The sequence below is a fragment of the Mytilus trossulus genome, chromosome 9 (assembly GCF_036588685.1).
Source record: "Mytilus trossulus isolate FHL-02 chromosome 9, PNRI_Mtr1.1.1.hap1, whole genome shotgun sequence".
Classification (NCBI taxonomy): Eukaryota; Metazoa; Mollusca; class Bivalvia; order Mytilida; family Mytilidae; genus Mytilus; species Mytilus trossulus.
The window spans coordinates 33,536,462-33,559,151 of NC_086381.1; the positions used below are offsets into that span (position 1 = coordinate 33,536,462).

General features: G+C 32.3%; 1 protein-coding gene across 5 annotated transcripts in view; it reads left to right on the top strand.

Annotated features, from left to right (window-relative positions):
• LOC134685601 (uncharacterized) overlaps positions 1 to 21,075 on the top strand; it is a 61,612-nt gene extending 40,537 nt beyond the window's left edge. For 4 of the 5 annotated variants that reach the window (XM_063545503.1, XM_063545502.1, XM_063545504.1 and 1 more), the window contains 13 exons: positions 1,076 to 1,189; positions 5,053 to 5,130; positions 5,936 to 6,043; positions 7,048 to 7,540; positions 7,928 to 8,130; positions 8,781 to 9,208; positions 10,304 to 10,461; positions 10,934 to 11,136; positions 11,872 to 12,095; positions 12,311 to 12,469; positions 12,901 to 13,030; positions 13,244 to 13,343; positions 14,282 to 21,075. In XM_063545503.1, the coding sequence (XP_063401573.1) occupies positions 1,076 to 1,189; positions 5,053 to 5,130; positions 5,936 to 6,043; positions 7,048 to 7,540; positions 7,928 to 8,130; positions 8,781 to 9,208; positions 10,304 to 10,461; positions 10,934 to 11,136; positions 11,872 to 12,095; positions 12,311 to 12,469; positions 12,901 to 13,030; positions 13,244 to 13,343; positions 14,282 to 17,862 (5,979 nt within the window). In that variant the 3' untranslated portion in view covers positions 17,863 to 21,075. Of the gene's footprint in view, positions 1 to 1,075; positions 1,190 to 3,143; positions 3,438 to 5,052; positions 5,131 to 5,935; positions 6,044 to 7,047; positions 7,541 to 7,927; positions 8,131 to 8,780; positions 9,209 to 10,303; positions 10,462 to 10,933; positions 11,137 to 11,871; positions 12,096 to 12,310; positions 12,470 to 12,900; positions 13,031 to 13,243; positions 13,344 to 14,281 lie in introns of those variants that run through there. The other variant, XM_063545505.1, reaches the window with a different exon arrangement.
• The last annotated feature ends 1,615 nt before the right edge of the window (positions 21,076 to 22,690 follow it).

The window sequence follows — 22,690 nt, forward strand, 5'->3', positions numbered from 1 at the left end:
ATAAAATTCAGGTTAAAAAGGAGAACTGTCCGTGAGCGTTGGCTTTAAATCTAGTTTACCCTAGGAACAATCTAACCATAAGACAACATTCCGTCTGTTTCTTTAAAGCATTACTTATTCTAATTATTATGTTATAAATGTGGCAATTAAAAAGTTTAACCTGAACTTGTATATTTTTTATAGAGGTTAAACGTACTCTTTATTCTGACAGTGTTCATTGAGTTTAGTTTCAAACGAAATTATAATGTCTGTATTGACAAATGACGAAAATATTGCTATAATAATGATGAATGCTCTCAAATGATCATACAATAAACTTGAAATTACGAAAGCTTTCAAATGATCATACAATAAACTTGAAATTACGAAAGCTCTCAAACGATTATACAATTAACGTGTACTTGTGAATGCTCTCAAATAATCACATAATCATATTGAAATTAGTTATAAATTATCATAAGCAACAGTGAGTCTACACTACAGTGATCAATATCCGGTCATACCCAAGGTAGTGAGTTTGAACCCCTCTCATGATAAGGTGTGGCTTCCCAAAAACCAAAACATGGTCACCAGGATATAGCTAAGGGCATTGAGAGTGGCGTTAAAACCCAACAAACAAACACACATACGTTTACTTATTATTATTTTTTTTCCATTTCATATGCTTATACCGTTTAAATAGGCAATTGAGCCATACGTACATTAGTTTTCTCGTTTGAATTGTTTTACATTGTCTTATCGGGGCCTTTTATAGCTGACTATGCGGTTTGGGCTTTGTTCGTTGTTGAAGGCCGTACGGTGACCTATAGTTGTTAATTGTTTGTGTCATTTTGGTCTTTTGTAGATAGTTGTCTCATTGGCAATCATACCACATCTTCTTTTTTATATTACACATACTTTAAGGGAAACAAGTGACAGAATGTTTTAGCATTCTCTTTATACATTGAATAATTATTCAACCCCTACCGATTTCAAACAGGAAATACCATAGATAAAGGACGCTCTCAGATCAGGGTATTAATCCAGAAATAAGACTTTGTTCTATAAATGATGAAATATTAATTGTTTATTTCAGCATGCTGATGATGGGAGAAGAAGAGCAGGAGTACTGCCTCCATTACAAGTCAAACGGGAACCCACTTTCCATAGACAACCAAAGGGCAATACAACTCTGTCTAACCCAGAGGAGGTAAGAACATTATGCATTGTGTTAGATATAAAAGACAAAGGGCAAGTCAACTCTGTCTAACGCAAAGGCGGTAAGACATTATAGCATGTGTTACATGTTAATGGCAAAGGGACAAAGATCACAAATAAGTTTCTGTGACATCTATTTAAAAATTCAAAAGAAATGGTCTGGGATACTGATTTAGCTATATTCCGGAACATATAATGCCCTCGGTGCACACCTATCGTTTAGACATAATACCACAATAAACAAAATCATCCTGTAATTCACTATCAATGTGTCACTTGAGATGTTCAAGTAATGTGTACCAAAGTGTGTATATGTTTATGTCGTCTCTAATTGCTTAATACGTATTTGAGTTGCTTCAATTGTTTTTAATCTACATATTGAAATCTTCAATTTCGATTTGAAATCATTTGCTCTGCCTTTTTCGCATTTTCTAATGAAAAGACATTGTGACATATATCATTTGTCCACTAGCTTTTGATGGTAGTTAGCTATAGGTAATAGATATATCATTAACATCGGATTACTCCGCTTCGTTTGTCCTTCTTCAGTTCCAGGAGCTCCGAGTGAGTTGTAATGGTAGGATAAAACTTGAATTTGTCTTTGTTTGTACTTCGGGCTCTCTAGAAACATCATGTGTACGGATGATATCATAACTTTTAAATAAAATAGACATACATTAGTATATAACATAAATTTTCAACACAAGAACATTATTACAATCCTGGTATCTATGATGAGGTTATTTACAACCACTGGGTCGATGCCACTGCTGGTGGAGTTTTAATTCCCCGAGGGTACTATCACCAGCCCAGTAGTCAGCACTTCTGACTGACGTGAATTATCACTGATATGGTCATATTTATAAATTTAATGTTCACAAAACTGTTGAATTTTGAAATACTAAGGCTTTTCTACCTCATGAATAGATTAACCTAGCTGTATTTGATAAAACTTTTATGACTTTTGGTACTCAATGCTCTTCAACTTTGTACTTTATTTGGCCTTTTTAACTTTTTTGGATTCGAGCGTCGCTGATGAGTCTTTTGTAGACGAAACATGCGTCTGCCTTAAATACAAAATTTAATACTGGTATCTATGATGAGTTTATGTACACTGTCAAACTCAAAATTAGCATTATTTTAGAAAATTAGTGAATAATTCAAACAGATAGTCAATATTCTAATAATTCTTTTAAATGTCTAAAGTCAGTAAGGACTGATGTACTGTAGTTTGTTAACCCATATTACATCATATCATAAGGTTGAATGGCAATGTTCAGATTTACCGTAACGTTTTATTCATTTCAACTCGTCTATATCACGTGATTTTTTTAAAATTTTATGACTGATAATCTGTTTGCTATTAAAACATGTATAAAGTATAACAATGATAGGCTTTTCTGATAAATTTTACAGCTATACGTTATAACAGAAACATGTAATATCCTATAACAGGTTAATGATCCTTTCATTCTTTATAAAACCATTATGTTCCAAGTCTCTGCAAGCAATTCATATTGACTCATTTTTTTGGGGTGGAGAAAGTGGACTATTTTTTCAACGATTGCAGAACTAATGTCTGATAAATTATTGCCCTAAAATGTAATTGTCTTTTTATGTCCCATTAAAGCCTCACCTTACAATAAAATCATTATTGGAATTCATTTTCATTGGTAATTTGATTATATTTTTTGTTATTCTATTAGCTTTAATAGTTTGTTTAACTTTACATAACCTTGCTATTAGGTCAAATTAATATTTTTCGATATTATTGATTTGAAATTATATGTAATAAACAACTTCAGACATGCTAACGTACTTAATATTTACTATGCGTCTGAATACCATATTACAATAGAACAGAAACTTGTATTTGATAGGACATACGATCTATAAACCAGAAAATTAGTCATTTATTTAATAGTCGGCTCATATTTTGTATCAATATTGAATATATCAAATTATCCTATTTATGTAATACTCCGGGTCGTATTTAATATATTTATAACACTTGACTGTGCTTGATTTATATAACTAAGCACAGAGTCGAAGTGATTTTTAACTTAGATACATATATCGAAATATTGAGGAATTCTGTGAGAAAAGTTGTACTGAGAAACATGCTGTTGGAATGAATAATCGGTGTTATTTATTTTAATATTGGTATATATCATTAGAGTGCTTTGATTTTTTACTAATCAAAGATGAGAAAGGCTTCGGCTTATAGGCTAGAAAAGAAGGTAAGATCACCTAAATAATCTATACGAAAAAGAAAATTGTACTTGTTTGTATGTCTGATATATCTGGTTGATTTTTTTATTAAGATTAACTGTCTTTTTTATAATCATAATTTTAATCTGATAACCATAAATATCATTTTTAAGAGTATATCAAAAAGCCTAACATGATTAAAATTGCAGGTTCCATGTCGAAAAGGAATTTTTTAGCGCTTAAAGTGTAAAAAAAAGTATGCTATTTTGCTTAGCTATTGTGTCTGTTTGTTTCGTTCACGCATCGTTGTCAATATAATGGAATTTGATGCGACTGTCATACAAGTGAGAGAATTAGCTAGCTACAAAACCAGGTTCAATACACCATTTTCTACATAAGAAAATGCCTTTACCAAGTCGGGAATATGACAGTTGATTATATCCATTCGTTTGATGTGTTTAAGGTTTTGATTTTGAACTTTGATTACGAACTTTCCCTTTAGAATTGTCCTCGGAGTTCAGTATTTTTGTGCTTTTACTTTTCACTTATGTTTTATATATGGTGGATTGTGGAAATACCACGATCCTTTGTCATTTGTATCATATTAGTAAGTGTCTGTTTTTTTTACTATTTTTATTTGATCTTCATTTTGTGAGTCTTTTGAAGAAGAAACGGGCGTCGGACGTTCACAATCATAACCCTGGTATTTGTTATAAGTCTTATTTCAAATTTTAAGATTATTGAGTCCAGTCTTTCTTGTGATGATTCTTTTTCAATGCAAGTTTCTTGATACGAGTTATCTGAAGAGTAACTCGACGCTCTTTGTTGTTGCTATATATGACATTATTTGTAAGATGACTTTAATATTAAAATATGATTATTGATGTGTTACCACATGCAGTGATGACAAGAGGCATTTAAATAGAATTGTTGCAATGAATATGTGATTACTTAATTTGAATGCTAACTCCAGTCACCAGATGTATCCGTAGGCAAACTCATAAATGTATCTTCTTCTTTTTTTGGTAAATCACGACACTATTTTGGATATATAATTAAATGGCCATCAGAAAGTTCTGAAATATGAATCTGTTAAATGTGCATGACATCGCAGATAAAGAGGGTTTTGTTTTAACTTAAAAGGAAACATATTCATGGGAAAGCCTTTATTTCCTTACTCTATGATTATACCAATATTAAAAAAAATTATGTGCATTATCAAAGAAACGTTTGACATATCCCTATGTTAGACACTATTTATATAATGATTTATCTCAATCGATTTATTACTTTCAAATAGCGGTATTCTACTGTTGCCTTTATATATGTATATATCAATGGGTCTTCAACGCAGCGAGAAAATCCTTAACCCGTAGGCTGGCTTCACCTGGGCCGTAAATAATGATGTAAACTAGTTCAGCAAAATGAAAGCCACAGTAAACTCCAAAACATTATATACATGTAGTAGCTTGGAGATAGCAACTCTCTATGCAGTTGCTCTTAACTACAATTTGTTATGCTTTGCATTGAAGTTATTTTAGTAAACCAAATATAAAACAAAAGTACATATTGATTCCAGGAATAGAGATTATTATATAAAAATGAAAATGTAGACAATAAAATACAATGTTATTAATATTTCAGGCTGGTGATGCCCACTGGAATAAGCAGTACAAAAAGTATACCGTCGATGTTGACAAAAGAGTTGTCAATCATCTAAGGGTAAGTAGTATTACTGAATAGCTGCTTTCTCGTATCTCTTTTAATGTGCTACAGAACTGAATGCTAAATATACTGTTCAAATACAAATGTAGATGAAAACGAGGCATATGAATGCCTACACTCAAAAGGCATAATCGCATAAACTCCTTTAAAAACGGTCAGAAAATGGATTTCAATATTCAAATTCGCATTAATTAGCCAAACGTTTGGCTTTGAGCGTTCCTGAAAAGATAAATCTAGGAAGGCGCATCTTTTCTTTTGGTAAAATTAAACTCCAGATAATCATAACATATTTTAAAGACTTTTAATTATAAAACAATGAAACACATAAAAATACTGGTTATAGGTAACTGTCTTATTCATGTTAACTTTCATCCTATAAATATACATGATACATGAAGGATCCTCAAACCGCACTGACTGCAGTGAGATATGTATGATCTCCAATAACCGATAGGAGATTTCGTAAAAAATACTTTTATAATTCGATTTAATTCAATAGCGATATACTTCCGTGTATATGGCTTTTGTTAATAAAAAAAAAAACGTCTTATAATGCTGAAGTTAGATGACAATTTAAAAATCAAGACGGACTCTCTGATGACACTAATTACTAAATACATTTGTGGACATTTTTTCAAGATAAAAAATATCAATGCAAGTCTTTGAGGGTTGAGTATCATTTATGATAAACGTTAATATCTTTTTGGTTTTATCTGAACACTTTTAGTTTAACCTTCTAGTATATCATCTACTCGTGCATGTACAGTACACATGTATTCTAATGGAGACCAATCTATTATAGAGAGTTTTAAATAAACGAATAGATGACCACATGAACAGTTTAACTGAGTCAGAAGACAAAGAAACGCCCGACAGTTCAACCAGTCAAAATGCCCCTAGAAAACAACCGGTAAGTCAAGTTATATAGGCACTGAAACAACCGGTAACCCCAGTAAAATAAAATGGTTTTAGAAACATTTGGTAAGTTAAGTTAGTTAGAATGGCATTCGAAACCAACCAGTAAGTCAGAATTCTACTAGAAAACAACTAGTAACCCCAGTAAGTTCTCAAGGCATTAGAAACCAACCGGTAAGTCAGAATTCAAGTCAAAAACAACAAGTAAGTTAGAATGGCATTAGAAAGCAACCGGTTAGTCAAGTTAGTAAGAATGCCAATAGAAAATAACTGGAAACTCCAGTAAGTAAGATTGACATTAAACAGAACCGGTAAGTCAGAATGTCACTAGAAAACAACCGGTAAGTCATGTAAGTCAGAATGCAACTCTTAACAAATGATAACTATAGAAAATATATTTGTAGATAGTTATATATAATCGATTTAATGATGACATGAACAGCCTAACAGAGTCGGAAGACAAAGAAACGTCCGAAAGTTCAACCAGTCAGAGTGTCCCTAGAAAAAAACAGGTAACCCCAGTTAGGAATGACATTAAAACACAGAATCTATGTGTAAGGTTAACAATATAAACTTGTCGATTCAAGCTTGCTAGTTAGTATATGTACATGTCTATCGTTTTTACGAAAGATGACCCACAACGATACTGCAAGTCAGTGAATAACTGATTACAACAAGCGAGCAGTTAAAGACCACTTTAAATGTTATTAAGAAAACTATTTCTGTTTTAAAGTGCTGATCGACATAACAACATCTGAGTGAGTGATGATTTCGAGCAACGTTTCGATTGCAGAGCTAGTACGATTGTCACTGCTTTTGCGATGGCATCATGATATTACTTGGGAAATATTTAGTTTGAAATTATGATATAAGATTTGTTAAATTCTTAAATTACTAGGTTTTTTTTCTAATTCACATGTTTTCTTTATTAGATGTCATTGCACATCTACTGCTCTTCGACATTTAAGTAAAAGTCAATCCTGTTATTTCTATTTCAAGACTAAAAGGCCTGACATCTTCAATCGCTATAACGATATAGAAGTCATTAAACCAAAGAAACAAACACCTAAAGAGGAATCAAATGGAAAAGTTGAAAATGGTAGGGCTTTACCTGGTATCAAGAATGACCATGGACACAAAAATGGACACTCCGCAGTAACTGTAAACGTTACTAATACTGACTCAGCAGCCGATGAAGCAGACAGCAAAGCAGAAGGCAATGACACCACAAAGGGCAATTTGAGCGCGGAAGAGGACGAAATCCTTGATATACCTCCATTTAATCTTGAAGATGATTCAAGTGACTATGGAGATTTTAGACAATGCCAGGTCAGCCCCGTGCCGACTCCAGTATTACAAAGGCCAATGACCAGAGAACAAACCCGGATATCACACGAAGACAAGGTTTCTGACATTTTAAACGGAAACGTAAATAGATATTGTTCTGCTAATAGTAAAACAATTAGGATTTACCTGTCTTCTGGATTTTCAGGTAAATGTAATGATAAGCTTAAGATAACGTGTTGTTTTTATATTAACCTTGTTAACAAGTGGACAAATTTTCTTCGGTTATAACAATAAAATAAAATCTTGGGATTTACGAACAGAGTGTTTATCTAATTTTTTGTTTATACTAGTACCTGAAAATATCTATACTTCAAATCATGATTTAGCAATAACTCAAATGTTCTAGACCAGTATATATCTAGAAATAAGCCTTTTAGTAACTTTCAAATAGTTTGTTATGATAAAAAAAGACCTTCATTGCACTATAACGTGACTCTGCTTATATAGTTCTTGTCTGTCTGCCTTTTCATCTTACGATGATTTAGCATATTGTTATTTGTTGACTAACTTAGAACTGCGTTTTAAATTGCAGATTCAGTAACAGAAAGATCAGTTCTAATGGAAAGAGTCTTTCCACAACTCCGTAATTTCTGCGCAGCCAAAGGCTTTGAATTAGACGTTTATGATCTCCATTGGGGTTTGAAAGACTGTACTTTTGATGACCATTCATTACCTGAGACATTTCTTAATACACTTCATTCTTGTCTGAGCTCTGAGTATGAGATTAATATGGTAGTAAGTATCTAAACAGATAGATTTTGTATTGGAATCGAAGGTCAATGAAGTAGTAATGATCAATAATCATATGAAATACAAACCAATCGTACAGCTACACCATTATGAATAGTGACCAAGAAATAAAATACAGAAGAAGCAAAGCTTACCTACAAATTTTACATGGTTTCCAAGAAAATGATTAATTACAGGTACATACACACCGATCAACAAGGGGCATTATAGAAAAACCATGCATGTTTACAAAACCTGTGGTCTGAAAGAAAATAATAGTAAGCGCTTTTGACGCACGATATTTATTTCGTTTTATTTTCATTTACTATATCTCGATACCTCTGCCCAACTCCCTCAATCGAAAATGATATTAGTTTAAATAGGCTTTTACTTTTGGTTTCCGTTTGTTCTAATATCTCTAAAGGTTCCTACGTTTTATTATCCCCTGGTTTTCAAATGTTTAGATTTAGGAAAGTTCGTCCAGAAAAGAGCTTTTAATTAGTTCATCAAAAAAATTAAATTGTTATTTTTCACTTTGTAACATTCAATTATACATAAGACGAAGAATAAAGTAGTACAAACAGAGAAATTAACCCACAACTGGAATTTAATTGTAATAATAGTATCGACTACATTTGTTTAATTTATATTTATAGCTATTCCTAGGAGAGAAATATGGACCAAGCATACTACCAGCCAAAATTTCACAAGATGATTTTGAGAAAATTATACAGAAAACAAGAAGTCATACAGAAAATGAGGTTGAAAAGATACGAAAACGTTTAAAAGAAATAGACGAAGTCAAGGAAGAACGTGAAAGGGAAGATAGTGGAATAACTTCGGAAAATACTGCAAGTGATTTAAATGACAAAGAGCCATCATCAGCGGACATTCCACATCAAATAAACTCTGCAAACGACATCAACAAGTTCAGATCTCACGCTGAAACAATCAAACGAGAAGCAGCGGTAGTTAAAATGTTACAGGAGAAACATGATTCACTTCCTAGTCCTGCCTTATTGATGCATTGGTATAAACTGGATGAAAATCATGTCCCACCTATTTATAGACTGCAAAAAATTAGGTATGTTCGATGCCTCAGAAGTAACAAAAATCTGTAAGCAAAAACGTGTGGAAACCAATATTGTTTATTGCTTTATAGCCTAAAAGTCGATGCCCTCTATCTATTTGATTTTTCATTTTCAATTCAAAAAAGAAATGTAAAAAAAAGTATGGGACGCTAATTTCTCCTATTGAACCTCGTCTCATATGCCACTTACATTTTATTATAGAAATATTTATACATGGATGGTACCCATCTATTTTCTTTTCTATCATATTAATGTAAAATAAATGAAAATCCATGATACGTGAGCATATAGATAGTCATTTCATTATTATTTTCAAATAAGCAATTTAAATTCACTCCAATAAATGATAGCCCTTTGAAATTCAGACAGTTTTCAATGCATAGGAATGTTTAAACTGATAAAGCAAACTGTCAATATAAAAATTAGTATACCATTGAGGCAAACGATAAATTCTGTAAAAAAAAAAGAATTTATTGACTAGGCATTTAATTTAAAGCCAAAGCAATTTTGAAAGTATGGTATTGTGAGAGATCTAAGGCAACAGTTACTGTTGTATACCGATCTGCAAATCTCGTTTATTCGTTATAAAATTAGACATGGTAAAAGCAACAGTATTTTACCGATCTGAAAATTCGTAAACACTTTTAGAAATTAGAGGCAACAGATGTTGACTAATCTTAAAATTTCGTGAATCATTTAAAAAATTAGGGGCATCAGTAGTTTACCGATCTTTAAATCTCGTAAACACATTTAGAAGATACAAATCAAGATTTAAAAATGAGGGAATCCCATGATCTTCAAAGGGAGAGAGAACAAGTGATGACAGGGTTAATCTTCTCCTTAACGCAGAAAACATAGGAAAGCCAATAAAAGTATAAGCTAAAAAAATCTTGAATTAAGTCCGAGGAAAAACGGATCTTTAAGTACCGCACATCTTCATTAATTTAGTTCGTAGTCTGACTTTTTTTTTTTTTTATTAAATATGGCTTTATTTTTGTTAGCAATATAATTAAAATTCGTTCTGTTATTTTGTAAAATCAATATTCATGAAAATGAAATTATATATGTTATTCATGTATTTTTTTCAGCTCAGAGTACTCAGATTTTATTAAAGGTGATTTTTCTAGACGTGAAGCTGGACGCACATCGTGGAAGGAAGTGGAAGCTAAAATTAATTCAGTTCTTATGCAGATTGTTCCAGAGGTCTTCCCCGATGAGAAATCTAGGAGAAAATTTTCGAGTTCATGTAGGTATTTCTTGTAACTTTATTTCCTGTATTTTCAGCAAGTGTGTGTAGTTTATACATGTCGGTTCAGAATTTTATTTCTTTTTAAGATTTGAGACACGTTGTACGAGATGAGATATCCTGATAATCACAAAAATAAAAGTTCACTTTCCTTTTATAGTTCAGGTGGTTGACCGTTCCGTCGGTTTTAGTTGTAACCCTGATTGTTAGCTCTTAATCGATTTATGACTTCTGAACAGCAGTTTACTCTTGTTGCCTTTATTTAGTGTGATAGATTTGAGAAAATGGTGAACGTCTATTGATGTGATAAATAACTAAATTGGTCACAACTGAACATTGAACGGTATAGTTATTGAAGCCATGATCAATTATTACATGATAGAAAGTAAAAAGCATTTTTATAAATATTTCAAGAAAAGTAAATCTGAAGATATATGTATTTCCATTCTCAATTTTATTATATTTTTTTCAGTATTGGATCTTGAAATTGAGTACGGTATTGTTAACTCAGATTCAGCATGTGATCATTGTGTTGTCATTCACCGAACATTAGAACACATCGCCTCTGGGATTGGTCAAGAGTCCAATTCTGACTACATTGATGTTGTAAATAGACGTCTGGAAGACACGAAACACAATCGAATCACAGAGTATCGTGACAATATACACACAATGGTATGTCATGTTTAATATGCATCAGTAATAAACTCTTATGCTGATAGTTATTTTTATCTGCTTACATTACATTCCAAAGCACTTGAAATCACCAATGGTATTTCGTAAGTGTCAGTCTTTAGTTTAACATGTTGGTTTTGTTAAATGTTGTTTTGGTCTTTTGGTCGTTTTTCGTTTTTTTGCCATGGAATTGTCAGTTCGTTTTTGGACTTAGGTTATTCCTCTGGTATATTTAGCTTCTCCCTACGATGTAATATTAACAATTATCTTAGACAGTTTCCTTTTCAGGAGAAATTTTTAAAAAAACTTTATGAAATGGGCTTCAATGGTGACAGTAATTTCAGAAACAATTGATGTCTTCATGGAAATTGATGTATATGTTTCAACTACTATTAGTAGTCAATTTATCAATGTACAGAAGAAAACAACTGAATTTATGAATTAATTATCAGCATGGATTGAATTCTAGGAACGTTGCAGAATTGATGTAGACATTTTGATACAAAAATTATTGAAATTCATATATGTGATAGCTGTGATTATAAATAATAAGAGATAAAAAAAAAATGCATCAAATTTATAAAAAAAAAATCGTCAATCGCTAAGATTTATAAAGTTAAACGAGACTAAGAAAAACAATGAAAGATTATTGAATATTCGATATAAGTTAAATTATTGAATACTTTTTCAAGGAATCATTTGAAAATAATAATACATTTATAATATTATTCACAGGTTTCTGGAGCTAATGTTTTGCCTTATGAGATTGAATGGGTTGCTGGAGGAATTAAAACGAGTGGTGGTCGTTATCAGCAGGTTTACCTCGACAAAATGTGTAAGCAGCTTCAAGATACAATACAAAATCGCCTATACCAGGATCTGGAAGCTATGAAAAATCAAGAAAACAAGATGAAATTATTTGACGAAGTGTCACATCATGTCAGTTTCTGTCAACAAAGGTACACATACTTTTTTTAAACCAAAACCTAATTGAATACTTTATAAGTTTTTTCAGTCGAACCTAATACAAATATTGATATATGACAATATCAGTTGTGCTGTTAATATATTTTTAATTATTTATAAAGTCAACTGCTATTCTTTCTTGTAGTTTACAAAAACACTCATTGTTTGCTTAAAATATTTCAATTTTCATGAATGTGCTTTTCTTCAGAGCAAGAAGTTTCCAAGGTCGTCAAGAGCAACTACAGCTTATAAAATCCTATCTTTTATCAAATTGTCGTTCTCCATTGGTAGTCTACGGCCCTGGTGGTAGTGGGAAAACAGCTCTACTGTCAAAAGTAGCAAGGGATACAAAAACTTGGTTCAAGTCGTAAGTTTTACTAGTATTATAAACCTTGTAATTTTGAAGAGCTTTTATTTTTCCAGCTTTGACTTTAACCAGTCATTACCATTGATCACTTCAAGAGAAATTTTCTGTCAATCTCATGCAATTTATTAAGCTATTCAAAGACAGTTACATTCGTTTCGTCTAAACATTCAAGGAAATATAAAAGCTAGATTACATTAATCGACGTAATTGTGAGAAAATGTAAACTAACATGATCAACAAGAACTGAAATAGATCGTTACTGTTCTAGTATTATTTTCTACATAAGAAAATGCCTGTACCAAGTCAAGAATTTGACAGTTGTTTTCCATTCGTTTGATGAGTTTGAGTTTTTCATTTTTTTACATTTAGTAATGGACGTTCCGTTCTGAATTCTCCTTTCTATGTTTGTTACTTTAATTTTTACATTATAGGGTGGATGCGAGAATAGTTATACGATCCATTGGTAAAACAACATCATCAGTAAATGTGCGAACCCTTCTGAGAGATATTTGTCAACAACTATGTTTGATACTAGATGCAGATGACGAAGACATGCCAACGGTAAGTTTACATGTGCCATTTTTTAACTTTTATACATACAGACTACATAATGTCAACCGCTTTTGTCTCATTTTAGTATTGGGCCTGTGTTTCATGAATAATGTCAAAAGAAACGAATGTAGTATCATCTAAAATTCTATGTCATCATGATTTGTAAAAAATGCCAGTTTAGAGAAGTATTTGTTTTAACATGATTTTTTTTCTTCTAAACAGGAGTACAAAGGACTTATGAACTTTTTCAATCAACTTTTGTCACAAGCAACAGAACAGAGTCATTTAGTGATACTTATTGACTCGCTAGACCAACTTACAGGTAAATTCAATTTAGCTTATGTACTTTTTTTACATGCATCTTTTTTTTTTGTATCCACCCTTATGGTTTTCAATCTTAAACCTTTCAAATATATTCATTTCAATAGAAAATTCCATCCAAAATTTTTACCATTTTCAGTGTGTGTTCGATGTATAATTTGGAGTTAACCTATTTGACTCGGAGAAAGAAGCATTTGTTATGTTAAATGTTACAAAAATAACAGTATTTTAAGTCTAAAAAACCTTAATTTGATAGTTTGAAAGGACGAAAGTGTGCTTTATCATTTTGCATCAGTTTAATTGTAGAAAGCAATATTTGTTGGGCAAACGAGAAAGTCATACCATTATGGTTGTAACTTTAAACTATGAAAGAAAAAAAACAAACAGTTATTTATAAATTCTATTCAAAATAACCGATAACGATGAGAATAAACGGTTTAAATAGTAAATTCGAATTTTGATGCAGACAGCTATTTAGCAGTACTGTTTTTCTCTTCTATTTTCAAAAACTTTAAGTTCCTGTTTACAAAACTTTGTATTTTTCGAAAAAAACTAAGGATTATTTTATCCCAGGCATAGATTACCTAAGTCGTATTTGGCACATTTTTTGGGAATTTTGGATCCTCAATGCTCTTCAACTTTGTACTTATTTGGCTTTATAAATATTTTGATATGAACGTCACTGATTAGTCTTTTAGAGACGAAACGCACGTCTGGCGTACTAAATTATAACCCTGGTACCTTTGCTAACTAATAAGTTATGTTTGCCTAATGTTTGTCAGTAGGACGGAATGAACAGTTAGTAATCACCATATTGAAAGAAAATTCAAATTTTTTTGTTAAAAAATCCACCAAAGTTTTCAAACGACATTTGTAACGAGTAACTAAAGAATTTCAAAACTGGTTTACTGATTTATTTTTCTACTTTCATAATTTCAGATGAACATGATGGACGAAAGATGAGCTGGTTACCAAAGAAATTACCACATTATGCACACGTCATCGTATCAACTAGTCCTGATGAAAAATATGAGTGTCTTCCACAATTGAAGAAGATGTTGCGTGATGATGCGTTTATTGAATTACCAGATTTACCAGTTGAAGATGCAGTTGAAATATTAAATCATTGGCTAATGAAAGACAATCGTGCTCTTCAACAATACCAGTTTGATTTGATTATTGATAAGTTCACTACATGTCCTCTTCCACTTTTTCTCAAAGTCGCATATGACGAAGCGTTGTCGTGGACGTCTTACATGGATCCTGAGCATTGTAAATTGATGGATACTGTCAAGAAAATGGCCGGTTTCAAATTTTCTAAGATGGAATTAAAATATGGCGAAGCTACCATTAAACGTGCGTTAGGTTACATTGCTGCTTCTAGGAGTGGAGTCACGGACAATGAGATGGAAGATCTTCTGTCACTTGATGATGCTGTGATGGATGAAGTTATGGTTCGTTATACACCTCCACGTCGCCATTTTCCACAAATCATATGGGTCAAAATAAGAGAGGAGCTTAATTATTACCTGACTGAAAGTAAGACCTACAATATCAATACGATAAGATGGTCGCATGGTCAGTTTAATGAAGCTGCAATAGACCGATATCTTAAGAACAAAGATAAAGCACCATCTTACCACAAGGCAATGGCTGAATACTTTATGGGAGAATGGGCAGAGAAACCAAAACCCTTTGGAGGAAATACTCGAGGAAGTCTTCGATATGTTTCTTCTCAGCAAATGTATTTTGAGTCAAATGCCGAGGGTGAGGAAATTTTCTACAATGTAAGGAGAACTAATGAACTACCATATCATCTTTTAAATTCACAGCAAATGGAAAATTTCAAAAGTCATACATTATGCAATTTTGAATGGGTTCTTGCCAAGTTGTGTGGAACATCTCTTAGAGAACTGGTAGAGGAGTATCAAACAGCTCTTTTGACTGAACCAGGTGACATGGACCTAAGAACACTATCCGATGCCATACAACTATCTGGAGAAGCACTTACTAAAGATCCGAGACAGCTAGCGTCTCAAATGGTAGGTCGATTACATGGAGTTCTAGCCAAAGATGTTCCGACTTCACCAGGAGACCCTCGAAAATATCCATTCTTGCATACTTTTATGAACCAAGCAAAAGTGCCGTCTGTTTTATCTTTAATTCCATCAATTGGATGCTTGACACAACCTGGAGGTGTATTATTTGACCTACTTTCTGGACATTCTGATCCAATAACAGCAGTGACCTTAACAACTGATGGATTAAAGGCGCTCACATGCTCAAAGGATAATACAATGAAGTTGTGGGATCTAAGAACTGGAAAAGTAATGCGAACAATTGAAAACGTTGGAACAAATGTTCGAATGATTCGGCCTGCTATGAACAATGCCTTAATAGTAACCGTAGAGGGTAGTGTTATAAAAGTTTGGAATATCCGCTACAATGAACTTGTACTTGTAATAAATAAATATGTAGATCCACCGGAAATTGGCATTGCTGGTGAAGGGAAATATTTGTGTGCATTGTTTGATGGTAGTAACATGTTGCGCACTTGGAACTTAAGTAAAAGTAATTATCCTATGCTGTCTTCTGTGACTATTGACAATCATAAAGTATTTCAAGAAAGATCTGTTCTTATTGCGCCTAATTCGTTCGACGAAAGAATACTTGTTGCCTTTAGGGGAGCAAACGTGGGAGCAGTTCATCATGCCAGAACAGGAAAACATATGCACACACTAAATTGCAGCGAAGATTCCTCCTCCGTTACAAGTCTTGGTATTACGAGAGACTATTATATAATGGCATGCAGGCAAAATTTTATGAAACTTCATGAAATATTTCAGCTTGAATTGTTTGACCAGAAAAAAGGTCGATACCTCCGTAGTGTTCGTGGTTGTATACATGATCGCATTACTGAGATGCATTTAAATTATATTGGATCTCATGCCATTTGTATAAATGCAAACGAACAAACAAGTACTACAGATATAGCAATCTGGAACGTGGAAACCGAAGACCACAAGCATTTAGCCCGTCACTCGGGTGAATCTACAATGGGGGCTTGTTCAGATTTTAGATTCTGCCTAACGGCAGGAAAAAATGATCGATCTCTGCACATATGGAACATAAGTGCAAAAATAAATCAGAGTCAACCCAAGTTAAAAAAGAACCTTGGCGTGAATCAGATTGTGCCAATGGTTGACAATCCAAGATATGTTGTCGCCCGACAAATGAACAATGGTCCTGTAAGCATATGGAATGTTGCAAAAGCAAAATGTTTGGACAAGGCTGTCCGAATAGAAAGGGGACTCTCGGATTCATCCGATGTCGTCCTTATTCGAAATACAAGAGTTATCATATTGACTGACAAGGGATTCTCTGCAAATACAGATTCATCTAGACCGGTGTTCAAAACCCTTCTTACATATGATCTTCAGTCAAAACGCTTCATACGTAAATTAGACAGTTGTTTCATCCCGCCATTACCGGCGCATGAATATGTTCTCCTCGATGATGACCGTCTCCTTAGCTTATCTGATTCTAGAAATCATTTTGTTATTTGGAACATGAATACAAGAAATCCAGATGACAGAATCAGACCAAACTTTGCAGAAATAGAAAAGAAAAGGGGAATTGGAGTTAAAGAAAATTCTTCCCTTATCAAACCAGGTCTTGGAGTAACAATGACGCCATGGGATCGTAGATCCGAAACATTGTCGGCGAAAAAGAGGAGACAGCAAAAGGAAATCGAAGTTGAAAAGAAAAGAATAGATGAACTAAAAAATGAAAAAGACAATAACATTGATCAATACGTCATAAGTGGAAACCACCGTATTATTGTAGCCTCTTTCTTTGCTCATCATATGTGTGTATTTGACATTGTTGACAAAAAACATACACAGACTATGGTGAGTGACACTTCCATGTTGTTTTTACATGTGTCGGCTATCACACACGAGGGAGATTATATAGTTCATGCAAATTACGACGAGGAAAATAAGATGAGTTTTGTCACATTGTGGGACTGCACAACCGGAAATGTTAAAAAACGATTGAAAAATGAAAGTGATGTCATGGCATTGGGAATCACAGATAATGCTTCACGTGTCATCATAGGCAGAGGAAAGAATGAACTGCATATCTGGGATCCCATGTACTCTAGGTCGTTACAAAAGATAAAAGGTTATCGCGGTTTAGAGTTTAGCCCTGAGAGTAAAATATTCGTCATAAACGAAGGAAAGCGAGCTGTAGTATATGCTGGAGATATTTCCATTTGGGATATTGAAAAAGCATCCGTCATAGCAATTTTCACACCCGACATGCGTATTAACTGTGTAAATATAGCGCTAAATGGTCAGCTGATAACATTTGGTCTACAAGAAGTTCCTGACGTTGTTACTCTTAAACTTACGTCAAAGAACACATTGACAATGTTAGAGCAAGGTGGGGAAGATATGTTTGGTGAAGCTCCAGATGAGTCATCAGAAGAGGAAGAAGATGAAGACGATTATGACTAGTATGCAAACATTTGATATTGTTTCGTTTGATGCTGGTGTCCAATTCCAAACAAAAGAAACGGTAAAATCCCAAAACATAGAATGTTAATTCGTTCATAACATTAAAGGAGGAGGTATGAGTCATTCGCTGTGCTATGAAATGCAAAGTAGATAAAAAAATCTATTTTTTCTTGGTATGTGATTAGTTTTTTTTATCGACATTCGTTGGTGTGTTGCCTATATTAATCCTGTACTTCGGATCAAATTTAATGTAATTTTTCAGATTTGACTGTTTTTACTAAAATGCAAACGTTTTTACGCAAGTTTCATGGAAAATAATGATATTGATATATGGCATACTTGTGAACATCTGAAGGTTCATATTTGATATACTCATAATTAAGTTTGATTTTCAAATTCAAAGCAACAGCAAATATGTGGCTGTAGCAAACCTTCTTCCTGCATGTGCATAATATGTTTAATGTGGTTTTTTTTAATTTTACACTTTTGTACCAGCTTGTCATTGTTCATTGACAAAATGTCATTTTTCATCGTTCTTTTCATAAAATCATCTGTAGAAATGGCACACAATTCTATGTATATGTATGAAAAAAAATTTCTTTCATTTCATCATTGTCTTCTCATTAGTCGTTAAAAATCCCGATTCAGTATTGACACAGACACTGTGTTGACATCTTAGTTGTCAGTATTGAATACTGTTATGTTCTTATTATTATTTCGTTATTTTTTGTGCTCGTCCAATATTTAAAAAAAAATTTATAGTCAGCCTTTCTCAATCAAGTGTTCAATGATAATGTAAACACATAGTAAAGTGTTGTCTTGTTATTCAGTATGTATCAAGCTTGCATTTGGTTTCCCTCGTATTAGTTTGTTACCCAAATTTATTTTCGCTTAATCAAATTGTTACTATTGAACAGCAGTATACTACAGTTGCCTTCATTTATTCCTTCGTTTTTGTATATCTGGCATGACATTTGTAGGAATAACTGTTAAGGGCATCCGATACGGTTTTGATCCATATGGAAATTTTGCTGACAATTTGCATGTTGGCTATTTTTTGTCTGATTTCATCAAATATGTAATAAAAAATATACCTTCATGTGCCACTTTTTGAGAAAAATCAGGTCCAAATTTAATATATTTGCTTAAAATTCGGATTTGTGTACGTATTTTTCCTTTCGACAGAAATACATAACTTTTTTGTTTGAAAAGATAAACACAAGCTGTTTCGTTCAATTATTTGTTAATTCCGTTTATATAAATGTCCTTTAAATTTGTGTTATTTGTTTTTCAAATATCTCATATTTATCAAATGTTCACGAATGTAGGAAAAAAACTGTATTTTTTTGCTGTATATTCATCAAATTTAAAAAACAAAAACTATTTACGTTTTCATAAAAAGTGTTGCACATAATCTTCTTACGTAATCAAACCAAATGGCATTTTAAAAAGAGGGGTACATGAACTCGTTTTAAGTCCGATAAGTTTGAATGATAATAATCAGTCGAAAACTGAATCTTTTCCCAATAAGTCATAGTTTGTCGTCGCGAAAAAAAACACCATTTATTTTAGCTATGTCATTATATCCCCTGTAACTGTATCGTATGCCCTTAAATAACAATTCATTGCAAAGGTTTAATATCATACTAGTATCCCACGGGAAAATAATTTTGAATATATTTTTTAATTTGGTTTATAGTCGCAACTTCCATTCTTCAACTGCCTATGTTATCTCGTACTTATTTCTACTATAATTTTGTATTGTAGTGTAAAATAAATGCAGTATGATTTAAAAACAAATATATTCACACCTTGTTCCAACATCACTTTCATCGATATTTGGGAAATAAAATATTATTAGTACCAAATAATTGCCTTTAACATGCCAACTTTTTTCTAATAATAATTCATGTTGAATTTGTTCTAGAAATGATTATTCTGTTATTGCTTTGTGTCCTTTAAAAAAATGCCTATCATTTGAATATTTTTATGGTTATTACAAATTAATATTATGGAAAGGATGTTATGTAACACGCTCGACTATTTCAAAGGGTTATTGCAAAGCGTGACAAAGGATTTTATGCATTTCGCAAAATTCTTAACTCGTCTAGCAAGTATTGTTCTCAATATTTACAACTTCTACTAAGATTAAATAACGATTTGTAGTTTAATGTCATTTGAAGTCATATTAACAACAAATTAAATATCCAATAATTATTGTTAATATCATAAAAGTTTCATATTTTTTACTGTAACCTAACATTTTAAAAGTCATAAATTTTCCCATCGACAATCCTTTCTGACTTTGATGTATGTAGTAGGCGTATGTTCTTATAGTATTGTCTATACGAAGTATTATGCGGATTTACAGCCGATTTCATTGAGTGTGTAGGCAAAGGTAATATATTTGGTTAGATTGCTTGTTAGCTGAACCGTGAAATTATTATTATGTAAGGTATGCTACACTCCTTTCGAAGTAGACTAGACCTACAGACAGATCGATTTGTTTTCTGTCGGACTAGTTTACTCTAAAAGGAGGGTAGTTAACCTAACCTAATAATGACTTCACGGTTCAGCTAGCAAACTTTCTCTCCAAAGATATAACATTTGCCTACACACTCACTGCATTCGACTGTAAGAGTATTTTTCTTCATTTAATTCAAGTTGGAAGTCATAATGTATATAGTCAGAAATTATACCAATAGGAAACATGTGTAGGTTATTTGTTTTATCTACTTGTATACACTAATTGGTGCTACAATATTATCTGTGATATTATTACATGTATATTTAATTTATATATCAATGGCACGTGTTAGCTTTGGCATGATCTGAAATGCTTTAAATTATTTATTTTTTTCTAACGGAAAAAATGTTTTACTGGTACTACGTCCAAAAATAATATTACTGTAAATGACAGATGTCCTTCAAATGTTTTGCATAAAGGTCATGTGTTGTTATACCGATGTTGACCACCTTACGCTGTCACGATGTAGTTCAGCATTAAAAGCAATGTTCCTTAATTTATGTTGATGACCCAGTTTATTGTTGAGTTAAAAGTATTTTTCCAATTTTTGTTTTATTACTGAAATACTTTAAGAATTTGAAATCCGTCCTTTATTTTTACAAATCTAAGCAATATATATGCACGTAATGTAATATATTTTACACTTTATATTTGAAGATTTACGCAATAAATTGTTTTTAAAAAATATTATTTTTGATTGATTTTGTTCAACAATTTTAACAGTGTTTACTACTATACAAATTCTTGTTTTTTTAATTAACTTTTTCCAAATACTAACATGTGCAAAAGACTATATTGTTCATATAACTAGTGATAATATAATTGTCCATGTGCAATTGTGAAAAAAGAAATATATAAAGAGAGGCAATCAAAACCCACAATTCGAAAAGAAAACCACTTGGCAAAGAGAAATGAAAACAAAAGGAAAACCTGTACAGAACACACCTCAAATGAAACTAGAATGAGCAAAAATATAGCCTTCTGAAAGTAAACTGAAAATATTTAATTGAGAACTCGTTAATGGATATAGAATATTCGATTACTGAGATGTGAAAACATGAAAGCAGAAAGCAGTAAGCTACAGACTATTAATAATTATCAAGAGATTTTCATTCACTGTAAAGCAATAACTCTTATGAAATAAAAAAAATAAAAATATGTAAATAACAGAGAGAAAACCAATCAATTACGGACGATATCAAATGTGAAACAACACCTCACAATACCATTACTTATACTGAGAGGTGAAATTATGGATTATGCGATCATCGTGAAACATGGAAGTGTGATTGGGTTTATTTTGAGGAATTTGCTATATGGCACCTTAGATCTTGTACTAGTATCGAACTATGCCCAGTTTATTATGATTTTTTTTTCAAAGATCAACATACAATGGCTCTGCTGTAAAAAGTAAAATACCAAAATTTACCGAACTACAAAGAAAATTCAAATCGGAAAATCCCTTAATAAATTGCAGACCCAAAATTTCAAAACACATCAAACAGATTTCATATTCCTGACTTGGTATAGCCATTTCCTTTAGGCGATAATGAAGGATTATACCTGGTAATATGTCTTTATATATGTCTTTTATAGCTATCTATCAGAACCTATAACTAGCTATTTTTTACATTTTTTTTATTATTATGTCGGATTGTTTTGTTAACACATCGTTGTCAATATAATGGAATTTGATGCGACTGTCATTCTGTTTAGCTAGCTATAAAACCAGGTTTAATCCACCATTTTCTACATAAGAAAACGCCTGTACAAAGTCAGTGATATGACGGTTGTTATCCATTCGTTTGTTGTGTTGTAGCTTTTGATTTTGCCATTTGATTAGGGACTCTCCGTTTTGAATTTTCCTCAAAGTTCAGTATTTTTGTGATTTTACTTTTTTGTTTGACAGTGACATAAATTCAGTTATATAAACAACAATGCGTGAGCAAAACCATTAGACATAATAGGTTAAAACAGCAAGTAGGGTACAGGAGTAAACAAATAAAACAAAAAAGCATGTAGACAATTGACAATAGTTATCTAGGTACCAGGTTTATAATTTAGTACGCCAGACGCGCGTTTTGTCTACATAAGACTCATCAGTGACGCTCATATCAAAATATTTATAAACCCAAACAAGTACAAAATTGAAGAGCATTGAGGATCCGAAGTTCCAAAAAGTGGTGCCAAATACGGCGAAGGTAATCTACGTCTGGGATGAGAAAATCCTTAGTTTTTCGTAAAACTCATAGTTTGGTAAACAGAAAAATTATAAAAATTACCACATTATTGATATTCATG